General features: G+C 54.9%; 1 protein-coding gene across 3 annotated transcripts in view; it reads left to right on the top strand.

Annotated features, from left to right (window-relative positions):
• Positions 1-24,825, top strand: part of LINGO1 (leucine rich repeat and Ig domain containing 1) — a 220,314-nt gene that overhangs the window by 178,723 nt on the left and 16,766 nt on the right. Inside the window, exon 1 of one of the 3 annotated variants that reach the window (XM_027521277.1) lies at positions 22,569-23,108. The exons of 1 other annotated variant lie outside the window; for it this stretch is intronic. In XM_027521277.1, the coding sequence (XP_027377078.1) occupies positions 23,103-23,108 (6 nt within the window). In that variant the 5' untranslated portion in view covers positions 22,569-23,102. Of the gene's footprint in view, positions 1-22,568; positions 23,109-23,307; positions 23,408-24,825 lie in introns of those variants that run through there. One more of the 3 variants, XM_027521279.1, reaches the window with a different exon arrangement.

Genomic DNA, 24,825 nt, shown 5'->3' with positions numbered 1-24,825 from the left:
CAACTGGAACTGGAGGCGAGAGAGTCCATTCTTAACTGTCACTCAGGACACCAGGCTGAAGGAGCTTTCCCCATTTCAACACGTGTGCCCACGATACCATAGCAATGGGAAGAGGCATGGCCCAGCTGGGGCACTGGCTCTGACGCTCCCTCCAAAGCCAAATGGGTAATTTCCACTAACAGTTCATTGGTCAAAGCAAGTCACATGGCCATGTCCGACTTCAAAGGCAACAGGGAAGTCCAATGCCTTACTACATGCCTGAAAGAAGAAAACTGAGATCTTAGCAAACATTCCTTACTGATGACCCTGTCCCCCAAGGATGCCAGGAGCATACAATATGCTACAGGGGATGGAGACCCTGGCAAACAGAAGGTGCCTAGTTAGTGTTAGCTGTCTTCCTCTGCACTTCCAACTCCTAGGGAATCAACCCCCTTTCCTTTCCTGGCCATCTCCTCTGATGTCATCAGGGCTGACGGACAGTCCCTGCCTTGAAGATGAAGACCTTTGCTTCCAGGACAGAGCAGAGGGGTGTCTTCTCCAGGGCATATGGCGTGCCTCTTAACACATGAAAAAAAAAAAATCAGGAGATAACAGTAATACCTTGACTTTATTAAGGGCTTCATAAGACCTAGATCAAATTACATCTCCTACAATCGAATAGTAAATTCAATTCTGTTCAACAAATGTTGCATTTGACATGGAGAAGGCCTGGGGTGGTCTGCGTGGCCCACCAAGCCAAGGACCCCTCCTCTCACTCAGCACCTTCCCTCATTACACAGAAAGGTGCCACCCTCCCTGGCTGGAGGCCCTAGAGTCCAAGGCCTGGGGCAAGGCGGGGACAGTAGGCATACAGAGTGACTTAGGACTTGGGCTTGAGTCCTAAGTCACATAAGTCACAGCCACATAAGGCTGTGTGATCTTACGCAAGTCCCTTTCTCATTTTGGCTCAGTCTCTTCCAATGAAGGGATTGACTTAGGTCCCAACCCCTACCTCTGACATCCGGTTTCTGCGAGCTTCTCTACCAACCAGCGTTTCCCCCTATACTGGGGAAAGAGGTGGCTTTTCCTTCCCCTTCTCCTCACCCTATATTCACTGAGCAAGTCAGACCCTGCCCTACCCTGCAGTAGCTCACAGTCAGAGGGAGAGACAGGCAGGTAAGCGGGCAAAGACCAGGTGGTGTGACAGAGGCACACTCCCTCCAGGGAGTCTCATTGGTTACCAATCATGGCACAAACCAGACAGGCTATAGGTTGAGCCTGATTTCTTGTCCTCTCCTCCCAGATCCTGGCATTGACCACTGCTGGGCTGGGAGAAATCCAGGAGGACTCCCTGATAAAAGAGGCATTGGAGCTGGACCTCAAACCACTCAGCTGGAGCAGGTTCTAGGTAGAGAACAGCAGGAACATGGCTTAGAGGTGGGGTGCGTCTGGTGTGGATGTGAGTGACAGATGTCATCTGGAGTATACATTTGCATGGAGAAATGTGATTTCCCCATGTTCTAGCAACACACACACACACACAATTTCCCCAGCTGCTGCCACAGGCAAGAGCTGTTGGGGCTGATCAGAAAGACAGAAGAGCTGTCAGCCAAGATTTCATAGTTCAGAGCAGGGATGCTGCTGGAAGGCCCAGACAGGTTTCTGAATCTCCAGGGACTGTGGGAAGGGACCCCCTTCTACCCAGTGAATCAATAACAGCAACAAGAATACTAGTAATTCTTTGGTTCATATTACTGTGAATGAAGCTCTTGAGTATTCATTGTCTTATTCAGTCCTCACAGTGGCTTTTTGAAGGATGGTTTGTCCCACTGAGTCCCTGATTCACAGAGAAAACAAAAGTTTTGGCCAAAGCTGGTTGGTCCGTGAGGTGTGCTCATGCCCTTTGACCCCATGATGTATATACTGCCTGCTTTTCAGAAGCCATGTGGGCCTTTACCAGGGAAACGGTTCCTTGGTGAGTAGAGGGAGCAGGGTTCTGTCGTGAATGGGAAATGGGTTCTAGGTGTCTTGTTCTGAGGAGTTTCTTGACTTCTTGGACTTGAAAGGTCTCTCAAGGTTTGCTGGTCTCCCAAGGACTCTCTCCCAAGGCTACCCTTGCTCAGCCTTCAGTTGAGAGTCCCTGAGGGCTTGACCGAACCCGGAGATCCAAAGATACCAAGCCCCAAACTATTGCAAACCCTCTTTCCTTTGAAACAAGACTGCAGCAAAAGTTGATGGGTGAACGGGTCTGCCCTGACCATGCCCCAGAATCTACATTTCCACTAGCTGGAATTGCTTACCCATCAAAGACTTCCCACTGCCTATGTGTTTGCTCTTCATTTGAAGCTGTTTGGCAAGTATAACTTCCAGGATGTCAGACTGTGAGGTTGGCATGTGTATCAGAATCGTGGTTTATTAAGTCCAAGCAGGACCTAAGGAAGCCTGAACACCTGGCACAATGTGGTACTTTCTTGGTAGGAATGGACTCTTATCAATCACACTTGATACAAATGCGGGTTTTTATCATTTGGCGTTAAGAGGAACGGTGACCACTTTTCCCCAGTTTAGGTTTCCAGACGCTCTGGGTGTGCCCTGGGCCACGTGATGCTCAGATTCCTCCGGTTTCCTGGGCCAGCAACCTCCTCATTTGCATTTTTAGGTCAGCTTGGTTTCTTTTGCTGCTTAACTTTCAATACCAGCCTGCAAATGATCAGAGAGAAGGTGTCAGCTGCCTCCTTAGAGCTCGCATGTAGTGCTCTGAACACCATTCAGTCAGACCTCTGCCATTCATTCATTTATTCAAAAAGTGTTCCTTGAATGTCAGTGCTAGGAATACACAGTGAAAGGGGCAGTGAACTCCCAGCTATTTTTCACAAATGTAGGACTCTTTCTATCCCCCAATTCAAATTTCCATTAAAAGTGGCCTCTGTATGTACCCAGATGCATGAATCTTCCATAGCTACTTTTTTTTTCCAATCAGGATTTTTTTTTCATTTTTAATGAAAAAATTTTATCTAGTTGTACTGGGTCTTAGTTGCTATGTATGTGGGATCTAGTTCTCTGACCAGGGATCAAACCCAGGCTCCCTGCATTAGGAGTTCAGAGTCTTATCCACTGGACTACCAGGGAAGTCCCTCCAATCAGGATTTTTCTTCTCCCCATTTCTCTCTTGTCTGACCCTTACCTTTGGAGCCAAATTCACTCTAGACCTAGCCTCTAAAATGATAACTTCTCCATTAACACAGGCTCAGGGGTGGTTGGGAGAGCCACCAGCTTCCACACCATGCCCTGTCCATTCCAGCACCCAGGGTGGACCCTCCAACACTTATTCCAATCCTTGTTCAATCATCTGTTGGCCATGCATGGCCTCTCCCCTCTGTAACTACCACATAGGATTCCCTTACTGCCCCGGCAAGCCTTCAGCCACCCATCTCATCCCATCCCCATCCTGAGACTTCTCCACCTTCAGATTCAGCTCCCAGGCTGAACCTGGACTGGCCCCACCATGAGGCAACTCCTGTCTGTCCTTTTCCCATTGTGCTGGCCCCCAGAAGAGGAGGAACTGGTGGCCTCTAGGACACAGGTACAGGGCTGGACCCAGCCCCATCCTCCAGGGTCTGCTGAGCTGACTCACCCTGTTCAACCCAGACAAACCTGCGGAGTCCAGGCCGCCCCCTGCCGGATGCCCAGGGTTGCTATGACGACCCTCTGCCTGTCTTCCCTGCGTGGAGACAATCGAAAAATAAAAGCAAAGACTGTTTTATTCTGTGTCCCACCTGGGAGCCATTTAAGCCTCTCCACTCCTTTTGACACGTAATAATTTTTTTTTTTCCGCTTTTAAGATTATCCTGAAATTTTACTTCCTTCTCTTCCCCCTCACTTCAAAACCCCATGGCAGAGTCTCAGAGAGCCCCAGGCCTTAAAGACATACAAACACACGTGCGTGTACATGCTGTGCACATGCTTACACACCATGGAGACATTAAACTGGCCTCCCTGGTGCTTGTCAATCAACAGCAAAGCCCCAGGGACCAGGACTCCTCCACCTCACATTGCGCATCACTTTACAGTTGGCAAAGCCCCTATCTCATGTGGGAGCCACACAGGTGGTATTTTCACACTCTCCATTGTTTTTCTTTTTCTTTAGTATATTTATTACAAAATATATTCAATGTATAACATTGTTTTTAGAAATAATTTGTCCATTTATTTGTTTATGCAATCAATTTTAAACTATCTTTGTGTGTGTGTCCAGTCATGTTTGACTCTTCACCACCCCATGGACTGTAGCCCACCAGGCTCCACTGTCCATGGGATTTCTCCAGGCAAAAGTACTGAACTGGGTTGCCGTTTCCTTCTCCAAGGGATCTTCCTGACCCAGGGATTGAACCCATGTCTCTTGCGTCTCCTGTATTGTCAGGCATATTCTTTACTACCGTGTGTGAATTATGTGTGAATTACTGTGTGTGAATTATTTACTACTGCATGTGAATTCTGGAGATATAATTCATATATTATAAAATTCACCCATCTAAAGTATACAATTAAATATCTTTTAGTATTGCATACAGTTGGGCAACCATCACAACAAACTAAATTTAGAACATCTTTGACCCTCCCCCCCCCCCCCCGCCTACCAAAAGAAACCACAAATCTGTTGACTCCCTTTGACACCCCTGTCTCTCACCAATAACTAATCTAATTTCTGGCTTTGTAGATTTGCCTGTTTTGGATATTTTAAATAAATTGTCAACCTCCATTTTTCATGTGAGAAGACCGAGACTTGGGATCTTAGGTCCATTGACCAGTGTTACCTTGATTAGGGCTGGAACTAAGGCTTCTTGACAGTCTAGTTTTATTTTTCTGTCATCGACCTCCTGGGATGATAGAGTTGGGGTGGTGGTGGAAGGATGCCCCCCTTTTATCCTCCCCACTCTCCCTTTAGTAGAGTGGTTTCGCTTGCCTGGTCATGAGCAGTCTTGGGAATTGCTCTTCTCTGAGGGGCAGCCTGTGGGAGCCCAGGCCAGGTCCAGGGTCCACCTGGGCACACGGATTCCAAGGTCCCCTCAGTGCACTCTGGCTCCCTTGGCTTCTGTTTTCCGCTGGAGACCTTCCCCAGCCACGTCTGGACCCCAGCTGAGCAGGCTCTCCACCCTGACCCCAGGGCTACAGTCCACTGGCCCAGCCTCTCTCTGCACCCTCGTCCCCACTTGGAACCCTTCTCTCCTTTCCCCAGTGTGCCCCGGGGCTTTGCTCTCACGGTACCACCCTTTCTTACCATGATTTCCGTCTCTGATCGCTCCATCTGCCTTAACCGTCCATCTGTGTGAACACACGCATTACCATTGGTCCCACACGTGCATCTCACGTCAACTAGACGTTTTTTTCACGAAGCCCTCTCTCTTACCGAAGACTGGATGTGTGCATTGAACACAGCATCGCCACCTATCATGTTTATTTTGAAGTCATGAACATTTACACGAGCCACACGTTAGCTTAGAACATTCCCATTGACATGTACATCTGTGTTGCTATTTAAACACATTTATGTTGGACGGCCAAGGAGGGCCGCGGGTTTGCAGATAACACAGGCTGCTCTCCTATATTACTGCCAGCTCTGATCCAAACAGCCTTTCTTAGCTTGCAGGACTGATCGTCATTCCTTGGATGAGTCTTAAAGGCACTGTCCCTAAGTTTGGACTTGAGGGTGCACAGATCAGGACCCACAATAACACATACAGAGCTGAAGGCCTCCTGGCCTTAACAGGGGTGCCCCAGGGTGTGTGTGTGCAAGATTCTGATGGCTGCTGGGGTGTGTACCAGCAGGTTTGTGGCCCAGGCCAGGGTTCCTGTTGTCCCCTCCTTGAGTCTTTTGGCCACAGGGAGCAGATTAGAATCCCAGAGGAGCAGGGGCCTGCCTGTGTTCTCCAGCCTTGGAGAAGAGGATGAGCAAAGGGACCCTTGGGAAGGAGGCATGCATCGCTCAGCATGGTCCTGGGGGCCCTCGGCCCCAGTTCCTGTGTTGCTACCTGGAGCTCAGCCTGTCCAGTCTCCCCCACTTAGCAGGGTCTCTGAGGTCCAGAGAGGGCAGGTCAGAGGCTGAGCCAGGCTTGGTCTGGAGGTCTGTACCCCTTAGCCTCAGGAATCAGACTGGGGTCAGGATCAGGCCAGGTTATTCTCTGATTAGAACTTCTGTCTAATGTTTTCTTGGCAACAGCAATCAGCATGGAGTAGAGTCCAGCTTTGGAATGAGAACATAGACAAATGTGGTTTCAAATCTTGATTCTCCCACTACCAGCCATCTGGAGGGCAACAGGGGGTTGCAGCTGGCAGAATGAACATGGGCATGGTTGTATGGGGGGATATTCCACTCTACTGGTCCAGCTCTGTGGCCTTGGCCTAGTGACTTCCCTGTGAGCCTCAGTTTTCCCCTCTGTAAAATGGGCTCGGTAATATATCCGCCTCATTGGTTCATTGCATGCGAAAGGTCTACCACAGTACCTGGCACGCAGCAAGTGCTCCTTAAATGCCAGCTCTGTGTTTAGTGTTAGTACTGTAATTACTGTTGTATCTGGGTGGTCTTGGGGCTCAGTCTCCTCATCTGTAAAATGGGATTAACGATCCTACTGAGGGCCCCAGTTGCCCACCTGATGCCAAAGTTCTACCCCTTACTACCCTTTTCCTCCCACTGCTGTGTGACTTCCCTGTCTTTCCCATATACCCCGGAACAGAGCCCAGAGAGGGAGAGGAAAGAAGGAGACAAGGAAATAAATATCTCAGCGTCCACCTGTCAGTTAGCAATGGTGGCGTCAGTTTTCATAGAGAAGGGGAATCTGCAAAGTAGTCAAAAAAATATTTCCTCTGTGACTCCAGCAGCCCAGCTGTTCTTTTTCAGGAAAAGTGCTGAGGGCTGAAAATAAAGGAACAATGATAGAAAGACACAAGGAAAGAGGGGAGGGGGGGGATGGAAGGGAGTGGTAGGCGAAACAGATAAAGGAGAGAGGGCTTGGGGCATGGCAGCAGAGAGGGGACCGAGGCTTGGCCAGTGCCTGTCTCAGGCTGCCTGGAATGGCCTTCAGCGAGGCTGTCATCGCCCCAGCACAGGCTCTAATGGAAGAAGCCGTCTCTGATCTCTAACACTGGGATTTTTTTGTGAGTCTTCCTGCTCAATTTCAGGGAGCCCCTTGGGCCCCTTGGCCTTTTAGAAAAGGACACATCTCATCAATGAGTTAAACATTGCCCTCAGTGCTGAGGAGGAAGGACTTGAAGAAGAATTCCCAGGCCCCTACTCAGCCTCTGATCATATTCTGACTCTGACCTCATTCTGGGCAGTTGTGGCTACTCCATGGGCCTTGTGTACACCTTGTCCAACCTTTACACCTTTGCACCTACTGTTCCTCCTCCTAGAATGTCTGTCCCATTCTCTAAAGGTCAGAATCCTACCACTTCTGAAAGACTGCCTCGTCCAGGGAGACCCCTGGGATTTCCTCCCTTCCCTGGGGTTCTTCTCTCCTCCCTTCCTGCTCTGATCACTGATCATCTTGTGTCAGACCCTCTCGTGAGCTGGGCCTGCCTCTCCACTGGCTTGTGCCCTGGCAGACAAACTGGAACCCTTTCAGCTCTGGCTTCTTAGTGCCTTCTGTGGGGGGCAAGACAGCACAGGGGGCATAGCAGAGGCCTGGTCTGGGAGGCTCCAGGGGCCTTGATTCTCAGCCAGGCGCCCACCTGGCCCTAGACTCCCACCAGGGAGGCTACAAGAGAACCGTTCCTCCCAGCTTCAGCATTAGTACCTGTAAAATAGGCAGTTAGACAAATGAATTCCAGGTCCCCCACCACACACCCAACCAGCTGAGAGCCTTCCCCAGTCTTCACACTATGCTGGAATGTTCCCCGGGTGCCACTTCCTTCCCTATGACCTTGGGTAAATTACTGTGCTTCTCTGTGCCTCTGTGTCTTCACCTGTAAGACAGAGACTCTCTCAGAGCACCTTCCTCTTGGAGCTGTTGAGAGTGGGAAATAAGTGAATGCCTAGATTACAGGAGGGCCCTGGTACCTGGCACAGAGTAAACGCCCAGGAAGTATTAGGCATTTCTGTTTTTCTCCACCATCTGTGGTGGGGCCTGCCTCTCTTTTGGGCCTCATTTAGAGGAGCACATCGTACCTGGCTGCCTGCCAATCCCAGCCCCATCTCTTGTGACTGTCAAAGTCCCTGCCCTTCCTGGGTGCCCCTGAGGACAGAGAAGAGTCAGAGACCCCAGGGAGGACACCCGATGCTTGAACCGCAGGCGGTGGGGATGGAGACGGAGAAGGGTCATGGCAGCTCAGCATGGGGAGATATCTGAGCCAGGGGCTGACCCTCAGACCCTGCCCTGAATGTAGGTTTTACTGGTCTTTCCAGGAGAGATGGCCCGCTGGGCTCTGCTCTGGTCCACCGGGGTGTGGGGGAAACTGCAGGTTTCTGCCTGGGCTCCATGTGCTCAGAGCCGTGTGACCTGTATTGGGAGCGCTGAGAGAGAGGTGAGAGGCGGGAAGGAGTCCTTGACCTCTCCATGGATTGTGAGTTGCAGCCCAGTCTGCTCCCCCAGGCTCCTGTTTCCTCATTCCTGCCCCCGACTCAGCTCTCTTGGTTGCCATGACAACAGGGCGCTGGGAAGCAGGACTCCTTATGGGGACAGAACCAGAGTTTGCCAGCATGTATACCAGGGGTGGAGGTTGGGGTGTGCCGTTGTGTACACGTGTGCTGGGTCCGCCGGCACACTGGCATGTGCTGGAGTAGCGGTGGGGGCCATGTGTTTGGGTGGGGTCCCTGGTTCACACACGCTTCCCTGACGTGTAGCTGAAGCAGAGACAGGAACCAGCTGTGCCTTAACTGACTACGGGGGGCGTAGGTACATTTGCCCCTCCAGGAGATGGGTGTCCGCCCCGTCACACCCCCAAGGCCCTTCTGGTGTCACTGTCCCCTCCATGAAGCAGGCAGGCTTGGCAGAATCCCCAATCTGCAGATGGGGAAACTGAGGCTTGCTCAGGCACTCATGCGTCAGCCATGCTGAGGCTCTTCTGGGGCCTCCTGGCTCCTGCAGCAGAGGAAGTGTCGGGGGAGGCCTTTGGGATCCTGTGCTCCTGGGATCCACTGAGGAGGACAGGCTAATGTCCGCCACGAGGGGAGAATTAGCAGCAAGATGTTGAACTATTCTTCTCTTCACTCTCCATTTCCCAGAGCTAATTGATGGCTAAGGGAGGGCTGCTGGCCTTTCTAAAGTGGGTCTGGAGCCTGCTCTCTAGGGGGACCGGGAAGCTGTGTAGTGAGCGCAGGTGTGGGCAAAGCCAGGGAGGCAGCTGGAGGGACCAACCTGCCGGGGGATGGGAGGGCCTGAAATTGTTCACGGCGCTTCCCACACTTCAGACGCTCGCTGGCATTTATCTTTAGCCATGAGCTGTGCAGGTACCCCTCCACCCCAACACACTCCTCCAGCATGTTAACTAAATGTGGAGCTGTCCCTGCCAAGTTCAAGGGTGGGGAGAGAGCACTGGGCACTGGCGGGATGTGTGGTGATGAGTACCACCCCCACCTGCTGCTTGGGCTGCCTCTGGGGAGTGAGGCAGTGAGACAGAGCAGGCCTCGGGGTCAACCCTCCGCTCAGCCCTGTGGACCCCTCAGTCCCCTGAGTTGGGAAGTGTTGCGGGGGGGAGAAGGAGGCTCCCCACTAGCCAGTTTTAGGGGATGTGCTTATGCAAGGAGTGTCTGGGTGTGCCAAGAGGGGGGGGTCCACAAGTCTGTGAGTCACTGGGAAATTTCCTGAGGGCACACCAGGCCTCTCTTCCCACTTGCCTGATGAGCACCACGACAATGCAGGTATTTATGGCTGGTTTTCACACCCCAGCAGGTGGTGTGAACACACTGCATCTGAGTGTATGAGCCCATGCTTTGGTTCAGTGTGGGGGCCCCCCTTTGTCTGGGGCCTTCTAGATGTCTCCACCTCAGGCTGCCCTGAGCCACATCATTTACCCCTTGGAAAAGATTCCAACTGGAGTGTCCTCCTTCCATTCCCAAACCTCTGTGACTGTCAGCAGGGCCAGACCTGGCTGCTATTCCTGGCTCCACTGACTAGGACAAGTCACTTCCTGTTTCTGAGCCTCAGTTTCCCCATCTGTGAAATGGGCACAGTAGTGCCCTCTGTACATGTTGCTGAAGGAATTGAGGGTACCGTCCAGCATTGTGTCCACCAGCTTCAGGAGTGACCAGTGAGAAGTCAACCAGGCCTCAGCCGTGCTTTGGGGCCCCTCTCCTGTGCTGGGTTCTTTCTTGCCCTCCTGGTGTCATTCATATGTCTATCAGTGCCACCCTCATTTCACTGGTTATAGAAATGCCATATTAGGTAGCAGGCCCGGAAGGGGCAGATAGGTACTCAGGTCTGCTTTTGGAACTCCTGGAACCAGGGTGCGCCCCTCACTCATCTGCCCTTCAGGCTCTTGTCAGCCAGTTGGGGGAGGTGGGCTTCTAGGACAACATGGGCAGAGAGGGGATTGAGAGGGTGGACATGATCTAGGTGTAGACCACAGTTTGCTCCTCTCCAGCACAGCTGGAAATCCTGAATGGGGACTTGGGTTTTCCATCTGTGGACTGACGGGGCTTTGAAAATGGGGAGATGCAGAAAAGTCCTGTTCAGGTCACTTAACCCTGACATACGTGACCGAAATGACACATCACGTTCAACAATGACACAAACAGATTTGCAACACAGCACTGTTATAATAATGATGATGATAAGACCATAGCACAAAAAACTGGATACACACACAGAGCAGACATTGCCGCACCAACTAGACTCATGATCACAGCGGTGCACTCTCTTGAAGGCCGATCGTGGCGCTGGGTCCTATTCCAGGGCTCTGAATGGGTTATGTCATTAAATCCTCACAATACTTTGGAGCAGGTGAAAGGACTTGCCTAAGTGCTCTGCCCAGAGGGCTCCTTGTTCCAGAAGGTTATCCCACTCATCACACTCACCCATATCCCTGTTTGCAGATACATCATCCCCTTGCCCAATCTCATACTAGAGGGAGAGGAGACAAGAGGGCAAAAGGCCCAGGGGTCTTGCCGTGGGTGGTCCAGACTCTCAGAAAGGATGCCTGGGTTTCTCACATCCCTGCCTGTGATCTTCCTCTGGTCCTAGCTGCCTCTGGGCCAGAGCTGTGGCTCCTCTTGGGATGGAAACACTCAACCATGGAGCTTGGGGTGCATCCTCCCAGGGGCCCAGCCTCCCTGACGTCAGTGCTATGACTGGTGGACAGCACACTCAAGAATGGCAGGAAAGGGGGTGCAGCTCACGTCACCAGGAGAGACCCGAGGAGGTGCCATGGACCTGAGGCTCCTGTCCTCCCTATGTGTCCACCCTCCAGCCTTCCGCAACGAGCCTCTCTTCCCCTCCGTGTAACCTGACGATTGCTGATAGTCCAGCAGTCCTTATCAAGGTCTGACCTAGCTAAGGGAGGAGAGAGGGTCCTTCTCACCTTCAAGGGTTGCCCAGCCCTCAGTCCTACCCCCAGGGCCCTGTGTTTCCCCTGACCCCCTGGACAGCCCTATTCTCCCCCACCGATCCAGACCAGGCAACCTCCCTACTCTCCACTCCTCAGCTCCCAGCGCCATCCAGGGGGCATGGTCAGGTCCACCTGTCACTGGCCCAGGAGTCTGGCCTGCCTTTCTCTCCCTGACCCTCTGAGAGAAGGAGAGTAAGCCAGAGAGATGGAGAGAGAGACAGAGATAGAGCGACAGACCCTCTAGCGGTCAAGGAGGGACCAGTGTGGATCTCCAGGAGCCATGAGGGGCTGACCTGATCAACCCACCCCCCCCAAAAGTGCACACCAGCCTGTAACCACTCTATGCACCTTCTATATGCTCTGCCTTTTTAGTTTGGTGCAGACTTTGAAACCAGATAGACATGTTCCAGCTCCCCCACATCTGACTTTTGTGATCCTGGGCAAAAGATGTTCCCTCTCCTGGCAGGGGTAGGGAGAGGTGTCCTTAGGTTCTGAGTGAGCACCCAGCCCCAAGAGCCGTCCCTCCAAAATGTCTCCATTCCTCTCTGTCCAGGCCAACTGGCTGTCATCCCACTGGGCAGGTGGTAGGTAGATAAGCAGGTGCCTGGGGCTGGGAGTCCTCAGGCAGGAGGAGTGCTCCTGGGAACCCCACACCACAATGGCTGTCAGAGTGTTCACATCCCAACAGTCACAGCACAGTGCCCAGCAGCCAGTGTGACAGTTCAAGCCTCCCACTTCCTCCAGGGCTGAGCCCAGCAGGTGTGGGAAGAGGCAGGAGGGCCTGGCTCTAGGCATCAGTATTGACTTGCTGTGTGACCTTGGGCAGTGATGATGCCTCTATGCATCTGCAAAGAAGGCCATGGTGGGACAGAGCAGTCCTGCACCAGATAAGGGGTGCAGAGGGGACCCCTGGAGGAGAGGCCCAGCCCAAAGCATAACTGATAGAAACTATCAGGATTCCTTTCTTTCCCCCAGAAGAAGGAAACCACAGACAGAAGGAATGCTTTCCTGGGGGTATTTCTGCTGCTGGAAGCCAAGCCCAGGTGTCAGGCCTGCCCTTAGCTCCCTGTGTGGTCTCATGCAGGTTATGGAGGGGGATCTGGCTGCCTCTCCTGGGCACCCTCCCTAGGCCCAGGAAGGAGGCCCTCTTGTCTTGTGTGGCCCTTCGCAGAGCTGACCACAACATGGGTACCCAAGTGCCCCACTCAGGCTGACTGGCTGCACCCCCTGGAGGAAAGCATTCTAGAGACCACAGGTCTCCCAGCCTGAGAGACAGTGAGGTTCAAGCTCTTTATCATCCAGGAGCCAAAATGCTTGCCTTCCCAACCTCCCTCCTACCCTCCCACTCCCCTCTCCACCCCGAGGTCTCTCTCTCTGGCTCCAGAGTATCCCCCATCTTCTTCCTCTGTTCCCTGGGGCGGGGATGCCCTGTGTGTGGTGGAGCCTGGGGTGGCCAAGCCCTGGCAGCTGGACTCCTTTCCCCTCCTCAGCTGTCTCTCTCTTCCTCCTAATGTCCTGCAGGCCTTAAATGAAGCATAAACAGAGCCTGGCAGAGGGAAGCCTCATTAGGCCTGATCTAATTAGAAGCCCCTGTGAGGGTGGGGGTGGACGAGGGAGGTAGAGGGGGCTCCTATGCACACCCAGAGTATCACATACATATGCTCCTAGGATCCTCCTCACAATCCTCCAAGACAGGCGTGGCTAGACCCAGGTAGTGTGAATGGGAAGTGGCCCAGAGAGGGTGGGTGACTTGTCCGAGGTCACACAGCCAGCAGGTGGCTCTCCTGTGATGTGCACCCTGCGTGTCTGGCCCTAGCATCCGGTTCTTCCCAGTAACCCCAGTCAGCCTCAGTGTGTCAGACTGTGCAGGACCTCAGAGTTCTGGCTCCTCTGTGCCCTCTGGACATTTGGTCCAGCCTCTGCTTGTACATTGCAGTGAGGGGAGTTCACAGCCCGTTTGGGGCTCTTTACGTCTGTGGGCCTCCTCTCTTTCCCAGGACCACCTGACTCCACAGTGGGTCAGGATGCTGGATGGGGGCAGGGAGGGGGCGGCCAGTCTCTCCTCCTCTCTCTCCACACCCACCGTCATCCATCTTCCCTCTGCAATCAGGGAGGCCATTGGGGGAGCCCACACGATGCCAAGCGGCAGGCTGCCCCTTCGTTAGTCTTAGCTAACAAGCTGTTATGGGTGCGACATGACACCTGCTTTCTTCTTTATAACTTCAATAATTTATGGGCATATTAGCGGCCAGGCGCTGCCCTGGGTCCCAGCCAGACGGGACGGGGTGGCGATACAGCCGGGTTCCTCTGCTGATATTTACTCTCTCCCACCATCAATTATTAAGACGCTCTCCTTCATTTTTGCACATAATTACATGCACCGTTATGGTTCGTACTCGCCTGCTCTTAATCCCTCTGGAGAGGGGCCCTGCCTGCCCAATAGGGCTGAGCTGGCTTGGGGACCCAGCTGGTTAGAGAACCCAGCACGCGGACACTGTCCCTACCTGGTAGAGAGATGGTGGCGGCCTCAGCCCCCCAGCCCCTTCTCAGCTGAGCTGGAACCGCCTTGGTCATTGTTGGCTTCCATGGGGTCGGCTGTCTGTCCCCACTGCCCCAGGGCCCTGCCTTTGCCCCTGGTGTTCTCTGTTGGAGTCCCATCCCCCACCTTCTGTCTGCCGGTTGACCCCTTACGTTTTGGAATTCAGCTCAGCTATCACCACCTCCTGGTTATCTATCCCGCCTCCCTAGCCCCTGCTCTGTGTGTGCACGACACCCCATGCGTCCCTCACCTCAGTCTAGATGGCGCTGTGCTGTCCTGTGCAGGAGATCATGGGCTCTGGTGCACAGAGAAAGCTGTAGCATTAACTGAGGATATGAATGGGAGAATGGACGGATGAATGCCTTCACCTGTTTCACCATTAATGAGCCCATTGAAGCAACTGTCCCTCCCTCTCCTCCAGGAAACCTGTCCTGATTGCCCCAGCCACACACATCTCTCTCTCCTCCCAACTCCTCCAGACCTTCCTGGTCGTGGCCAGGATCCCCAGAGGGCAATGAGGCCTGGACCCTTCCCATCTATGCCCCTAACACCAAACAGAGGGCAGGTCAAGGGTGGAGGGAGGACAAATCCTGATAATCCCAGTTCTACTGTGTGGTCTGGGGAAGTTGCTCACCCCCTTGATTATATGGGGATGATAGTTCCTACCTTCCTGGGTTGTGGTTGAGGCTTGCATGAGCTAATTTAGGAAAGCACCTAATATAGGGCCCAGCATATTGTAGGTGTTCAAGCAATATTCCTTAACTTCAACAATTGTCTGTGAATGAAGTCTGTGCAAAGTTGAACGGAACTGAATTGTGTTGAATGGAACCATATTCTTCACACCTCCTTTTGTCCATGTGCATACATGTGTGCTTAGTCACATCCGACTCTTTGCAACTCCATGGACTGTGGTCTGCTAGGGGGCCTCTGCTTATGGAATTTTCCAGGCAAGGATACTGGAGTGGGTTGCCATTTCCTACTCCAGGGAATCTTCCTGACCCAGGGATTGAACCTGCATCTCCTGCATTGGCAGGTGGCTTCTTTACCACTGTGCCACCTGGGAAGCCCCCTCTTATCCACACCTCCTTGTTTTTAGTCTCTCCTAGCCAGCCCCAGACTTGGTTCATGGGGGCTTCTGCAAATATTTCAGATTGACTAATCAAGACTTTCCCAACATCTCAATCCACACCTAGGAAGGGGGAGGCAGAGGGCAAGTCTCTCCCAAGCTACAGAACAGACTGAGGCCTGAGAGGTAATGTGGCCTCCCTCCGTTTAGTGACAAAGTGAGGAACCAAGTCCTGGTGTCCCACTGGACTCCAGGAAAATCTCCCTGAGGACCTTGTGCCTCAGTGTTCCCCTCTGTAAGATGACAGAATAATAGAATGGACCCCATGGGGTTGTGGAAAGGATTCAGTGAGTGACTTAGATCCACTGTGCTCATGGTAAGTGGTCAGTATGGGGTTCAGGCCAACTCTACACCTCCCTTGCCTTCCTCCCTGGAGGTAACACTCCCCTGGAGTCAGACTTGATCATCCTTATGTGTGTGTTTATGCTTTTAAAAATATATAGAGATATCCATACATCACTTACAGGGTTTGGGGCTTGTTTTTAAACCTTCTATAAGTGGTACCATCTTTGATTTCTTTCCTCAACATTGTGTTTGTGAGCGTACCCACACTGACACGCGTGGCTCTAGCTTGTCCACTTTGAACGCTGCATAGTATTCCACTCATGGTATACCACACTCTGTTCATGCCCGCTACCTGTAATGGGCCTTCAGGAGATTCCCGATTCTTCACTATTACAAACACTGCCCTTAGGATCATTCTTGTGCTTGTCTTCTGTGAAGTGCTTCTCCAGGCTGTATACCCAGGAGGGGATTGTTGGGTCACAGAACGTGCGTCTCCTCAACTGTATTAGATAACCACCTGGTTGCTGTGTCATCCTTCACCTCGATTGGCAGCAGGCACTTTTCCTGCATTATCTCAATGCCCCCAGCCATATGGGGAGGAAGGAATTTGTATGCCCACTTGACAGATGAAGCATGTATTAGTTATCTCCACTTGCTGCATAACAAATCATTCCAAAACACAGAGGTTTAAAACAACAAATAATTTATTTTCTCACAGTTTCTGTAGGTCAAGAATCCAGGTGAGCCTTAGTTGGGTACCTCTGGCTCAAGGTCTCTCACAAGGATACAATCTCTCACAAGGATACAATGTCCACCAGAGCATCAGTCATCTCAAGGTTGGACTTGGGGAGGGTCTGCTTTCAAGCTTACTTGTGTGGCTATTGGCAAGTCTCAGGCCCTCCTGGAGTGTTAGGTTAGAGACATCAGTTTCATTCCATTTACACTTCTCAGCAGGACAGCTATAACATGGCAGCTGGCCTTTTTCATAGTGAATAAGCAAGTGATGGACAGAGGGTACCCAAGATGGAAGCCACAGTCTTTCTGTAACCTAATCTCAGAAGTGACATCCCATCCCTTCGGCCATATTCTGTTCACTAGAAGTGGGTCAGTTAGTCCAGCCCACAATCAAGGGGAGGAGACTGCACAAGGACTGGGGAATACCAGAATACAGGGACCATTGGGGGACATTAGGAGCTGCCTATCACAGGGCAGCTGAAGCTCAGAGAAGCAAAGTGACTTGCCCAGGATCACACAGCGATTAGAGACAGAGCCAGGACCAGAACTCAAGGCTGCCTGGCTCTGGGGCTGGATGTCTTCCGAGCTGCCATGCTGCCTTTGGCTTAAGTTAATAACAGGTTCCGACTTAAGTTAATAAACAAGTCTCCTGCACAACAGAACTCAAGACAAGTGCTTAATAAATGGATTTGCTAATAGTGCTGTCTGTTTACACACATTAGCTCGAGTTCCCCCTGACATGATCCGTGGGGACAGCCAAGCCCAGGCTCTTGGGAGAAGTCGCTCTGCCAAGCCTAGAGCCTAGATTCCCAAAGAGCCAGGGAGTGCCCCTTTATACAAACTACTTTTTATATTTGCTTTTTGTTTTTGCTCTCAATTTAATCATTTGGATATCGTGTGTGTGTGTTTGTGTGTGTGTGTTTAATGGAGTGCATGGCTTCCCTGTGTTCTCAAGGAGAGCTAACTTCAAGGTCAGGAACATGAGTTATTCCCCTGGAGGGACTTCAGGGTGGACTGACGAGCCCCTTCACCGACTGGCCTCAGACAGATTTCCTGCATCTCAGTCATTATGGATGCAGCAGCCAGGCGCCAAGCTCAGCAGACTGAGGAGGGGCAGTCCCAGGATCTCATCCCTGCCGTGGGCTCCTGCCGTGGGCTGCTGTGGGCTCCCCAGGAGACTTTGGCCTCCCCCAATTCTCAGTGCAATTCCAACTAGTGGAGGCTGCTGCCCACATTGTTTCTAGATAAGTGAATGTCACCGATGCTGGAATATTTCCAAAGGAGGCGTGGGTTATGGAGGCCCCTGAGATGAGGGGAGGTGAGAATTGGGGATTCAAGAGTATCCATGCCCACCCCGCTCCATGCCTTGGCCCCCTTCTCCAGAGGAACCCATGGCTTCTTCCTGATGAATGGATTTCAGTTGAGTGTAATTTGCACACCCCAGACTCTCTGGAATCCGGGCTTCAGGCTCTCTGAGGAAACTGGAGGAGACACAAGATCAATCTCTGCTTTCAGGGTGTTCCTGATTCTCGGAGAATAAGGAACTCGGCCCAGGCTTCTCCTGATGGGAATGTGAAAGGAACCTTAGGGTGGACCAGTCTTTACAGAGGATGGGCTGAAGGGTCAGGAGGAAGGTAGGCCCCTGTCTTTACAGAGGACGTGCTGCAGGGTCAGGAGGCAAAGCACAGCCATAACAGTATGTATAATAACTATCAAAAGTACCTAAGTTTATCAACCACCTACTGAGTGCCAGGCCCAGCGGCAAGTACAGGGTGTGCATTCAGTCCTCCGTATCCACAGGTTGCATCCACAGACTCAGAAGGCCAGCTGTAAGGGACTTGGACGTCTGCGGATTTGGGTATCTGCGTATTGTCATGAGATCCTCACACCAGCCCATGAAATGGTCCTACTGATCCGCCCAGTCTTACAGAGGAGGGACTGAGGCTTAGAGAGGTGCCCAAGGATACAAAGGCCAGCTCAGAGAAGGAGACAGAGGGGCTCAGAGCAGGCTTCTGGAAGGAGGGGGCCACATAGTGCCCTGCCTTGGAAGGGGAGTGGGTGAAAGGATTCAAGGAAATGGTCTCAGGTCTAAGGATCTAGGAAAGCTGTTAATGATAAATAAGAGGATGCCCCAAGGAAGGGAGGGTGGGCGTTTCACATTCCTGCCCTTGGAGTCTTGGCCTCAGCCTCTACCCACGGTGGGTGTCCCTCTGTGTCAGCCAGCACATCTCCTCATCCAACAGAGCCAGCCACTGTATAAATAAGTTCCCTGCGTGCCAGCTGCCCCAGGCAGGACAGAGAGCTAGGGCGCACCTGGACAAGTGACCTTGAGTAAGTCCTTTCCCTTTTAGGTACCTCAGCCAGATCTTCTGTTACATGTCTAGGTGGGACCCTGGAGTCCCCGAGTCCCTTCTGGCTCTTAGGGAAGGGCTGAAGAGAGAGCAGGAAGGTCTTAGCCCTGGTCCCAGCTCCGGGCCTACCTCCTAAAGAGAACTTTCCTGCCAGCCCCCTCAGGTGTCACCCCATCCCTCACCCCCTCCATAGCTGCTCCAGCACAGGACTCTGACCTATGGATTTTCTGCCATTTCCTGATCCACTTCTCTCCAGCCTGAGTCTTCAGGACTTCATTACACCAGCAGCCTCGGCAATCCCAACATGGAAGGCTTTCTAGGTGGCTCCTGGAGGCTACAGGGCCCCCTACCTTCTGGGCTTCAGCCTTCCAGGGACTCAGGGTCGTCTTTCAAGGAGCCCCCTCTTACAGCTTCATTCCACTCTTCCCATAGAACCCCTCAAACTTAGAGACCCCCCCAGGTCAACTCCTTATTGCGTAATTGGGGAGACGTGCACCCAGAGAGGGCGATGACTCCCTCCAAGGTGACACAGCAAATGAATGAGTGCTCAGAATCAAATTTGTGGCCTCAAATGGGATACAGTGTCCACCTGCTCCACAGGGACCTCCGGCTAGGAGTTGGCTCCAAACCACTTCCCCAGCCCTGCTTCATGCCCAGTGCCACTTGCCCAGCCCCCACCTGCCTCCCCAGCTCCTGGTCTCCTCCGTTTTTCTTACTAATTAGAGGTCTCAGCAATGACTCCACTGTCCCAGCCATTTTAGAGCTGTCATTAATTTCAAGTGCCTTCAGAAATAATCATCATCGTAAAACCCTGAGAGCTGCTGGGATGCAAGTGGGCAGGACCAGCACAAAGCAGGCGTGCTGGCAGACCAATATGTGCCACCCATTCCTGCCTGTGCCACGGGGGACTAGGTCCTGTCTGCTCAGCTTCCCAGAGTGGGGAGAGCAGAGCTTGTGCTCTGACATCACACACACAAAGCTTCAAAGCCCAGCTCTACTTCTTATACAGAATAAACCTGGTCAAGTGACCAGCCCTCCCAGAGCCTGTTTTTTCATCTGTACAATGGGGATAGCAATCTCCATCTTGAAGTGAGATAAAGTACAGCAGACCCTGGGTCACAGTAGGAGCTCTATAAATGTTAGAGGCCCTGCCCCTCCTCCTGAGTCCCCTGACAAATCCCCAGCTTCTCCACTTTGCTGGGAGCACTCAGGCATCAGCAGGCTGACCCCTTCCAGCCATCAATTCCTGCGTGACTTGGACTTGCCAAGTTTTCACCCCGAAGCTGAGATCTGCTGTGTGCCCACCCGTAAGATATGCTGTCTCAGGCCTGCTCTTGGGAGCTCCTAGTCTGAGGACAGAGAGGGAGGAGACTGGACTCATGCCTCTAAGGGCATTTCAGCCAGAGGAGGAGAGGAATAGAAGCAAATGGTCTTAGTGTGGTCTTGCAATGCAGGTGGGAACCAGGGATAGGGCATGCCAAGCAGGTGGGCCAGTAAGGACCAAGGCTTGGAGGTGCGGGTGAACACTGTTCAGCTAAAGCTACAGGGCATGGTCTCTGGGCCTTCCTAATCCACATTCTTCCTGGTCTTGGTCCTTAAGAGGACTGTGTTGGGGATCACCCCACGAGATAGGAGCGGAAAGATACCTGTTCCCAGTGACAGTCCCCCTACCCCATAGGGTCTCTGGTGACAAAGCCAGGGGTGTGTACTCTCACCAGGTCCAGGCTAGACCTTCAAAAATGTCTTTTTCTAAATACTTCCCCCCAGAGCCTCCCCTTCCTCATCATTTCCACTGGTGAAATAAGATAAGGACTGCTGGGAGGGGTCAGTTCTTTGAGCGAAACGGAGGGGTAAAAGGCTTGGATACTGTTCACGTGGAGAACTAAGACTCTGGGGGCAGTTTCTCCGAGATATACAGCACTTTCTTCGTCCCTGCTGCCTCCAAGGTTTAGAGGGACAATTGTGGGCCCCAGAAGACCTCATCCCAGGACACCAACTTTCTCAGCCAGTACCTGCGGGGTGGGGCGGGAGCGGTGGGCTCTCCCCCATTTCCCCGTCGAGATCACTGAGGCGGGGAGCAGGTGAGTCGGGGGCGGATAGAAGCCTTGGCCGCGCGGTGTCTGCGTCAGTCGCCGCACCAGGAATAGCCCCCGCCCCCGCCCCCGCCCCGCAGCGGGTCTGAGCGCCCGCCGGGTGCCTGGCAGAGCCTTTACGCAGGAGCTAGAGCGCGTCTATTCCTGTCGGGCTTGTGGGAGGAGGCGGCGCGGGAGGCGGGAGCTCGCGGGTAACTCACAAACAGCCGAGGTGGGGGAGCTGGGGAGCCTGGGACAGGGGTCCAGGCGGCACAGAGTCGAGGGGCCGGGGAGTCGCCTGCTGGGCTGTTGAAGGGAAGGCGGCGACTCATGTGTCGCTTCCTCTCTTCCCCTCCCGCCTTTTGTAGGTCCCTCTGCCGAGCCTGCCCCCTGCTGGTTTACTCGGAGCCCCGGAAGGCGATTCAGATTCCCTTTCCGGGCTTTACTAGCTGTTCGTCCGCACGGAAATGACAGAACCTCTCTGAGCCTGGGTTTCCTTCTTTATGTCACAGGGGGAACCACAGCGCCTCCTCCCAGGGTTGTTGGAGGATGAATGCAGAGTGCACAGCACAGCGTCCTCACTTGCTAGGAGGGGCTTCAGCTAGGCTTAGGATTTGGATGGACACGGAATACAGCAGATCGTTCTGCAGACAGGACTGCAGAGCTGTGGTGTGGCCGTGAGCCTGAGAAGGACCCAAACTCTGTTTAGCTAGAACAGGTCTGTGCAACTCTCTGGGCTGTGTGTGAGGCTGAACAGTGGAGAAGCAAGATGGTGCTGGGAGTAGGGGGACACTGGTGGCCCTACCGTGCTAGACAGGTAATTGCAGTGAATGTCAGGATCTATGGGGAAGGAGGTGAGGTCCCAAGGGTCGTAGCCCACTCTACAGGCTTTCCCTAGACACTTCCACCAGCCGATTCTCTGTATCTGCCGGTCGAGGAGGACCTGGATCTTTGAGGAGTGGTCCCATTCCTTGGGCCTATTCGAGAATGCGCCTCAACTCAGGATCCCCTGGACCTTTGGGGAGCAGTACGGGGAACAGCCAAGACAAGCCTGAGGCTCGGCGTTGCCCTCTGCTGGTCTTTGGGTGCAGTGCCCGCGGCCCAGCGGTCTGCTGCCCTCTGCTGGACAGGAAGACAGGCTGGGCGGGGACCCAGGCTGCAAAAGAGGGCGCGAGACCTAGCTCCTCGTAGAGCCGCGGGGCTAGAGCGCCTTCTCCCGGGTCTCCCAGAGCTTCCCGGCCGCCAGGATGTAGGTTCTCCGGGGATGCGCAGACAATTCCGAGAAGAGGGGACAAGGCGCAGGCAGGACTGAGGCTCCTGGCCTGATCCTTCCCACGCCGTCCTCCAAACAACCCTGGTCTGGGGGAACCTTGCGGGTTCACGTGCGTGTGTCGGTTCCCCATGGCAGTGTGCAATGACCCCAGTGAACACGTGTGAACACACTCACGCGCTCCCAAGTACACGCAAGTAGCCACACGCGAGGGTGCGCACACATACCCAAGAGGACCACAGATGGGACTCCCCGGGGCCCGCTGGCCTGGACCGTGAGGGGCGCGGCCGTATGCTGGGCTGGAGCACGGGGACGCTGCCCGCCTCCGCAACTCCCCCCCCCCCAACCCCCGTCCCCCAGCCCAAGGCTGACGCGTCCCTAGCTCGCTCCCCCTTGCCAGTTTCGCTGCCCCATCCAAGCAGGGCGGTGGTCGGGGCGCTCCTCGCTCTCCGCCCCCTTCTCTGAAAGGAGCCGAGCTCCCCACCTTACCTCCCCCCTCCCTAGGTTTTGCGGCCGCGCCTTCTCCTCCCCCGCCCGGCTCCCGCCGCTCACTCTCTCCCTCCCTCGGTCCCTCCTCCCTCCCTGGCTCGCTCCTCGCTGCTCGCGCTCCCTCCCCGCGCCGCGGCAGAGCGCGGAGCCCGGGCGGGAGCCGGCGCGGGAGCCGGAGCGGGCGGCCGGCAACAGCGCAGGCGGCGGCGGCGGCGGGTCGTGGTCCCGGTCCCGGAGCGCGCGGAGTCCCCACCCGCGCCGCTCCGGCTCCTCTCCAGACGCGGGGCTCCTAGCAGCATGCGCGGCCGCTGCCCGCCGGCCTCAGCCCTGGCCCCGGCCCCGCTGCGGAGCGCGCCCGGCCTCGACCCCGGCCCCAGCGGCAGAGGTGGCGGCGGCGGCGGCGGCTCCAGGCCAGCCCGGGGCGCAGAACTAGACTCGTAGAGCCCGCGTCGCGCGTTCTGAGCGCACCCGCCCTTCCGCCCGCGGGGGCCGCGGCCTCCCGCCACCCCACTCCCGGGCCCTTGCCCGGCCCCGGCTTGGCTCCCGCCCGCGTGGGGCAGACAGACGGACGGCTAGCCCCGCGAGGGCGCGCGGACTGCCGGGCGGAGGTGTCGGGCAAGGAGGAGGAGACGGAGGAGGGGGCTGGGCAGGGGCTGGGGCCCGGCAAGGAAGACATGCGATTGGTGACCGAGCCGAGCGGACGGACGGCGCGCCCGAAATGCAGGTGAGCCCGGCGGCCGAGGCCCAGCCCCGAGTAGGCAGCCCCGCGGCGAGCGCCCCTGGGGGCCGCCGTCGGCCCGGGCTGTGCCCTCTTGGGTCTGTGGGGCACCCTGGCGTCTCCCAGACCCGCTTCGGGGTCTCAGATCTGACCGCCCCCCTGAAGCCTCAGAAATGAAGCTTTCCCGCTCCTCCCACCGCAACAGATTCCAGGTTGGCTAGCTGGGACCCCGGAGCTGGGGAGGGGTCCCCGTCCTGCTCGTCCTCTGACCCTCCTCCCATCCTGAGCACTGGGCGTCCTGGCAGGTAAGCCCCCTGCTCAGCATTGGGTGACTGCCTCTTACCATAGACCCCAGACACCCCCAGGCAGCCCAAATCTGCTCCAGGCACCCCTGTGGATGCCGGTGGATGCAGGTCAGGGACCAGGTTTCTTCACGGGTACGGGGCTGGGCGCCTCCTGGCTCCCCTAATGGTTAGGAGCAGCCCCTTTCCAGCTCCTGCCCGTGAGGGGGAGGAGAGGGGAAACCGGGGGTTAGAGGAATGGAGGAGAGGGAGTTGGGGTTGAGGGGGACCCAGGAACCATTGAGGAGCCTCCCCTTTGTCTTCAGCCCCAGCTTCTCACTTCCCCCCTGCCCCACTTTTCATTCTGAAGCACAGCTGGTGGCAGGTAGGACCCGGCTGAGAAGGAAGGGGACTCCTCTCTCCCCACCTCTGTAAGGTGGGCTGTGGGCTTCCTACTCCCCTGGCACCTCCAGGCGGATCCCGCGTAGAAGAGGGGTGGGGCCAGGCCCAGTGGGCAGTCCCCTCCTGTCTCTTGCCCTGAGTCTCAGCCCAGCTCCATCTAGCCCTGGTTGTACCGGCATCTCCTCTTTGTTCTCAAAGGTCCTGGGGTTGGGGTAGGGGAGTTGGGGCATCTGGGAGGTTGGCAGCAGCTCTGCCTTGGAGGGTGGAAGGGCAGGAAGCCCTGAGGTGGGGGCAGTACCATCTGGGCAAGCCCCTTCTCTGCCAGCCGGCCCTCCCTCAGCCCTCCTGTGCTCTCGGGGCCGGAGGGTGCGCAGCCCTGCCTGGCCCGTGGCTCCGGCTCAGCCCTGCTGGTCATTGTGCCGATGGCTTCAGCACCGGTGCCTCCCATGCCCAGGGAGCAATAAGCCCGGGCATCCAGGCTTCCCCACACCCAGCGAGGAGTGCTGTGCGGGAAGGGAGGGTCAGCTGCTCCCAGACCTTTTGTCCTTGTGTGGCCAGGAGGGGCAGAGTGCTCACACCTCTGGGAAGGCACCAGTACCCAGTCTGCTGGGACAGCTCTTGCCTGCCCTTCCTGCCTTCTCCCCATGGCCTGAGGTGGGAGGCAGGGATTAGGGGGCAGGAGGGAGAGGCCAAGAACTCCTCGGAACCCAGAGAGGGGCGCTGGGCAGCACCCAGCGGCCCCTCCTGGAAGGAGGCTTAGCAAAGGCGAGGGCGGTCCCCTTGTGGTATTCTTGTTGTCTCCGCCCACTCTCCCACTCCCTGCCAGTTTAAGTGTAAGGTGGGCTTTGGGTAGGGCTTGGTCAAGGCGGCAGTACTCCCCCGTGCCTGGAGTTAGAGTGGGTTCCCAGTGCAAGGGGCCAGGTTTGGGGGGATGGCTGGGTGCTCAGGGCCAAGGCATCATAGTCTGTGGGCCGAGGGCAATAGAGAGACCACCCTACCCTTGCAGTAATCTTCTTTGATCCTAGAGATCAGTTTCTCCA

This window comes from Bos indicus x Bos taurus, chromosome 21 (assembly GCF_003369695.1).
Source record: "Bos indicus x Bos taurus breed Angus x Brahman F1 hybrid chromosome 21, Bos_hybrid_MaternalHap_v2.0, whole genome shotgun sequence".
NCBI classification, from domain to species: domain Eukaryota; kingdom Metazoa; phylum Chordata; class Mammalia; order Artiodactyla; family Bovidae; genus Bos; species Bos indicus x Bos taurus.
The sequence above is the reverse complement of the archived record's forward strand: the minus strand, read 5'-3'. Positions and strand labels throughout refer to the sequence as shown.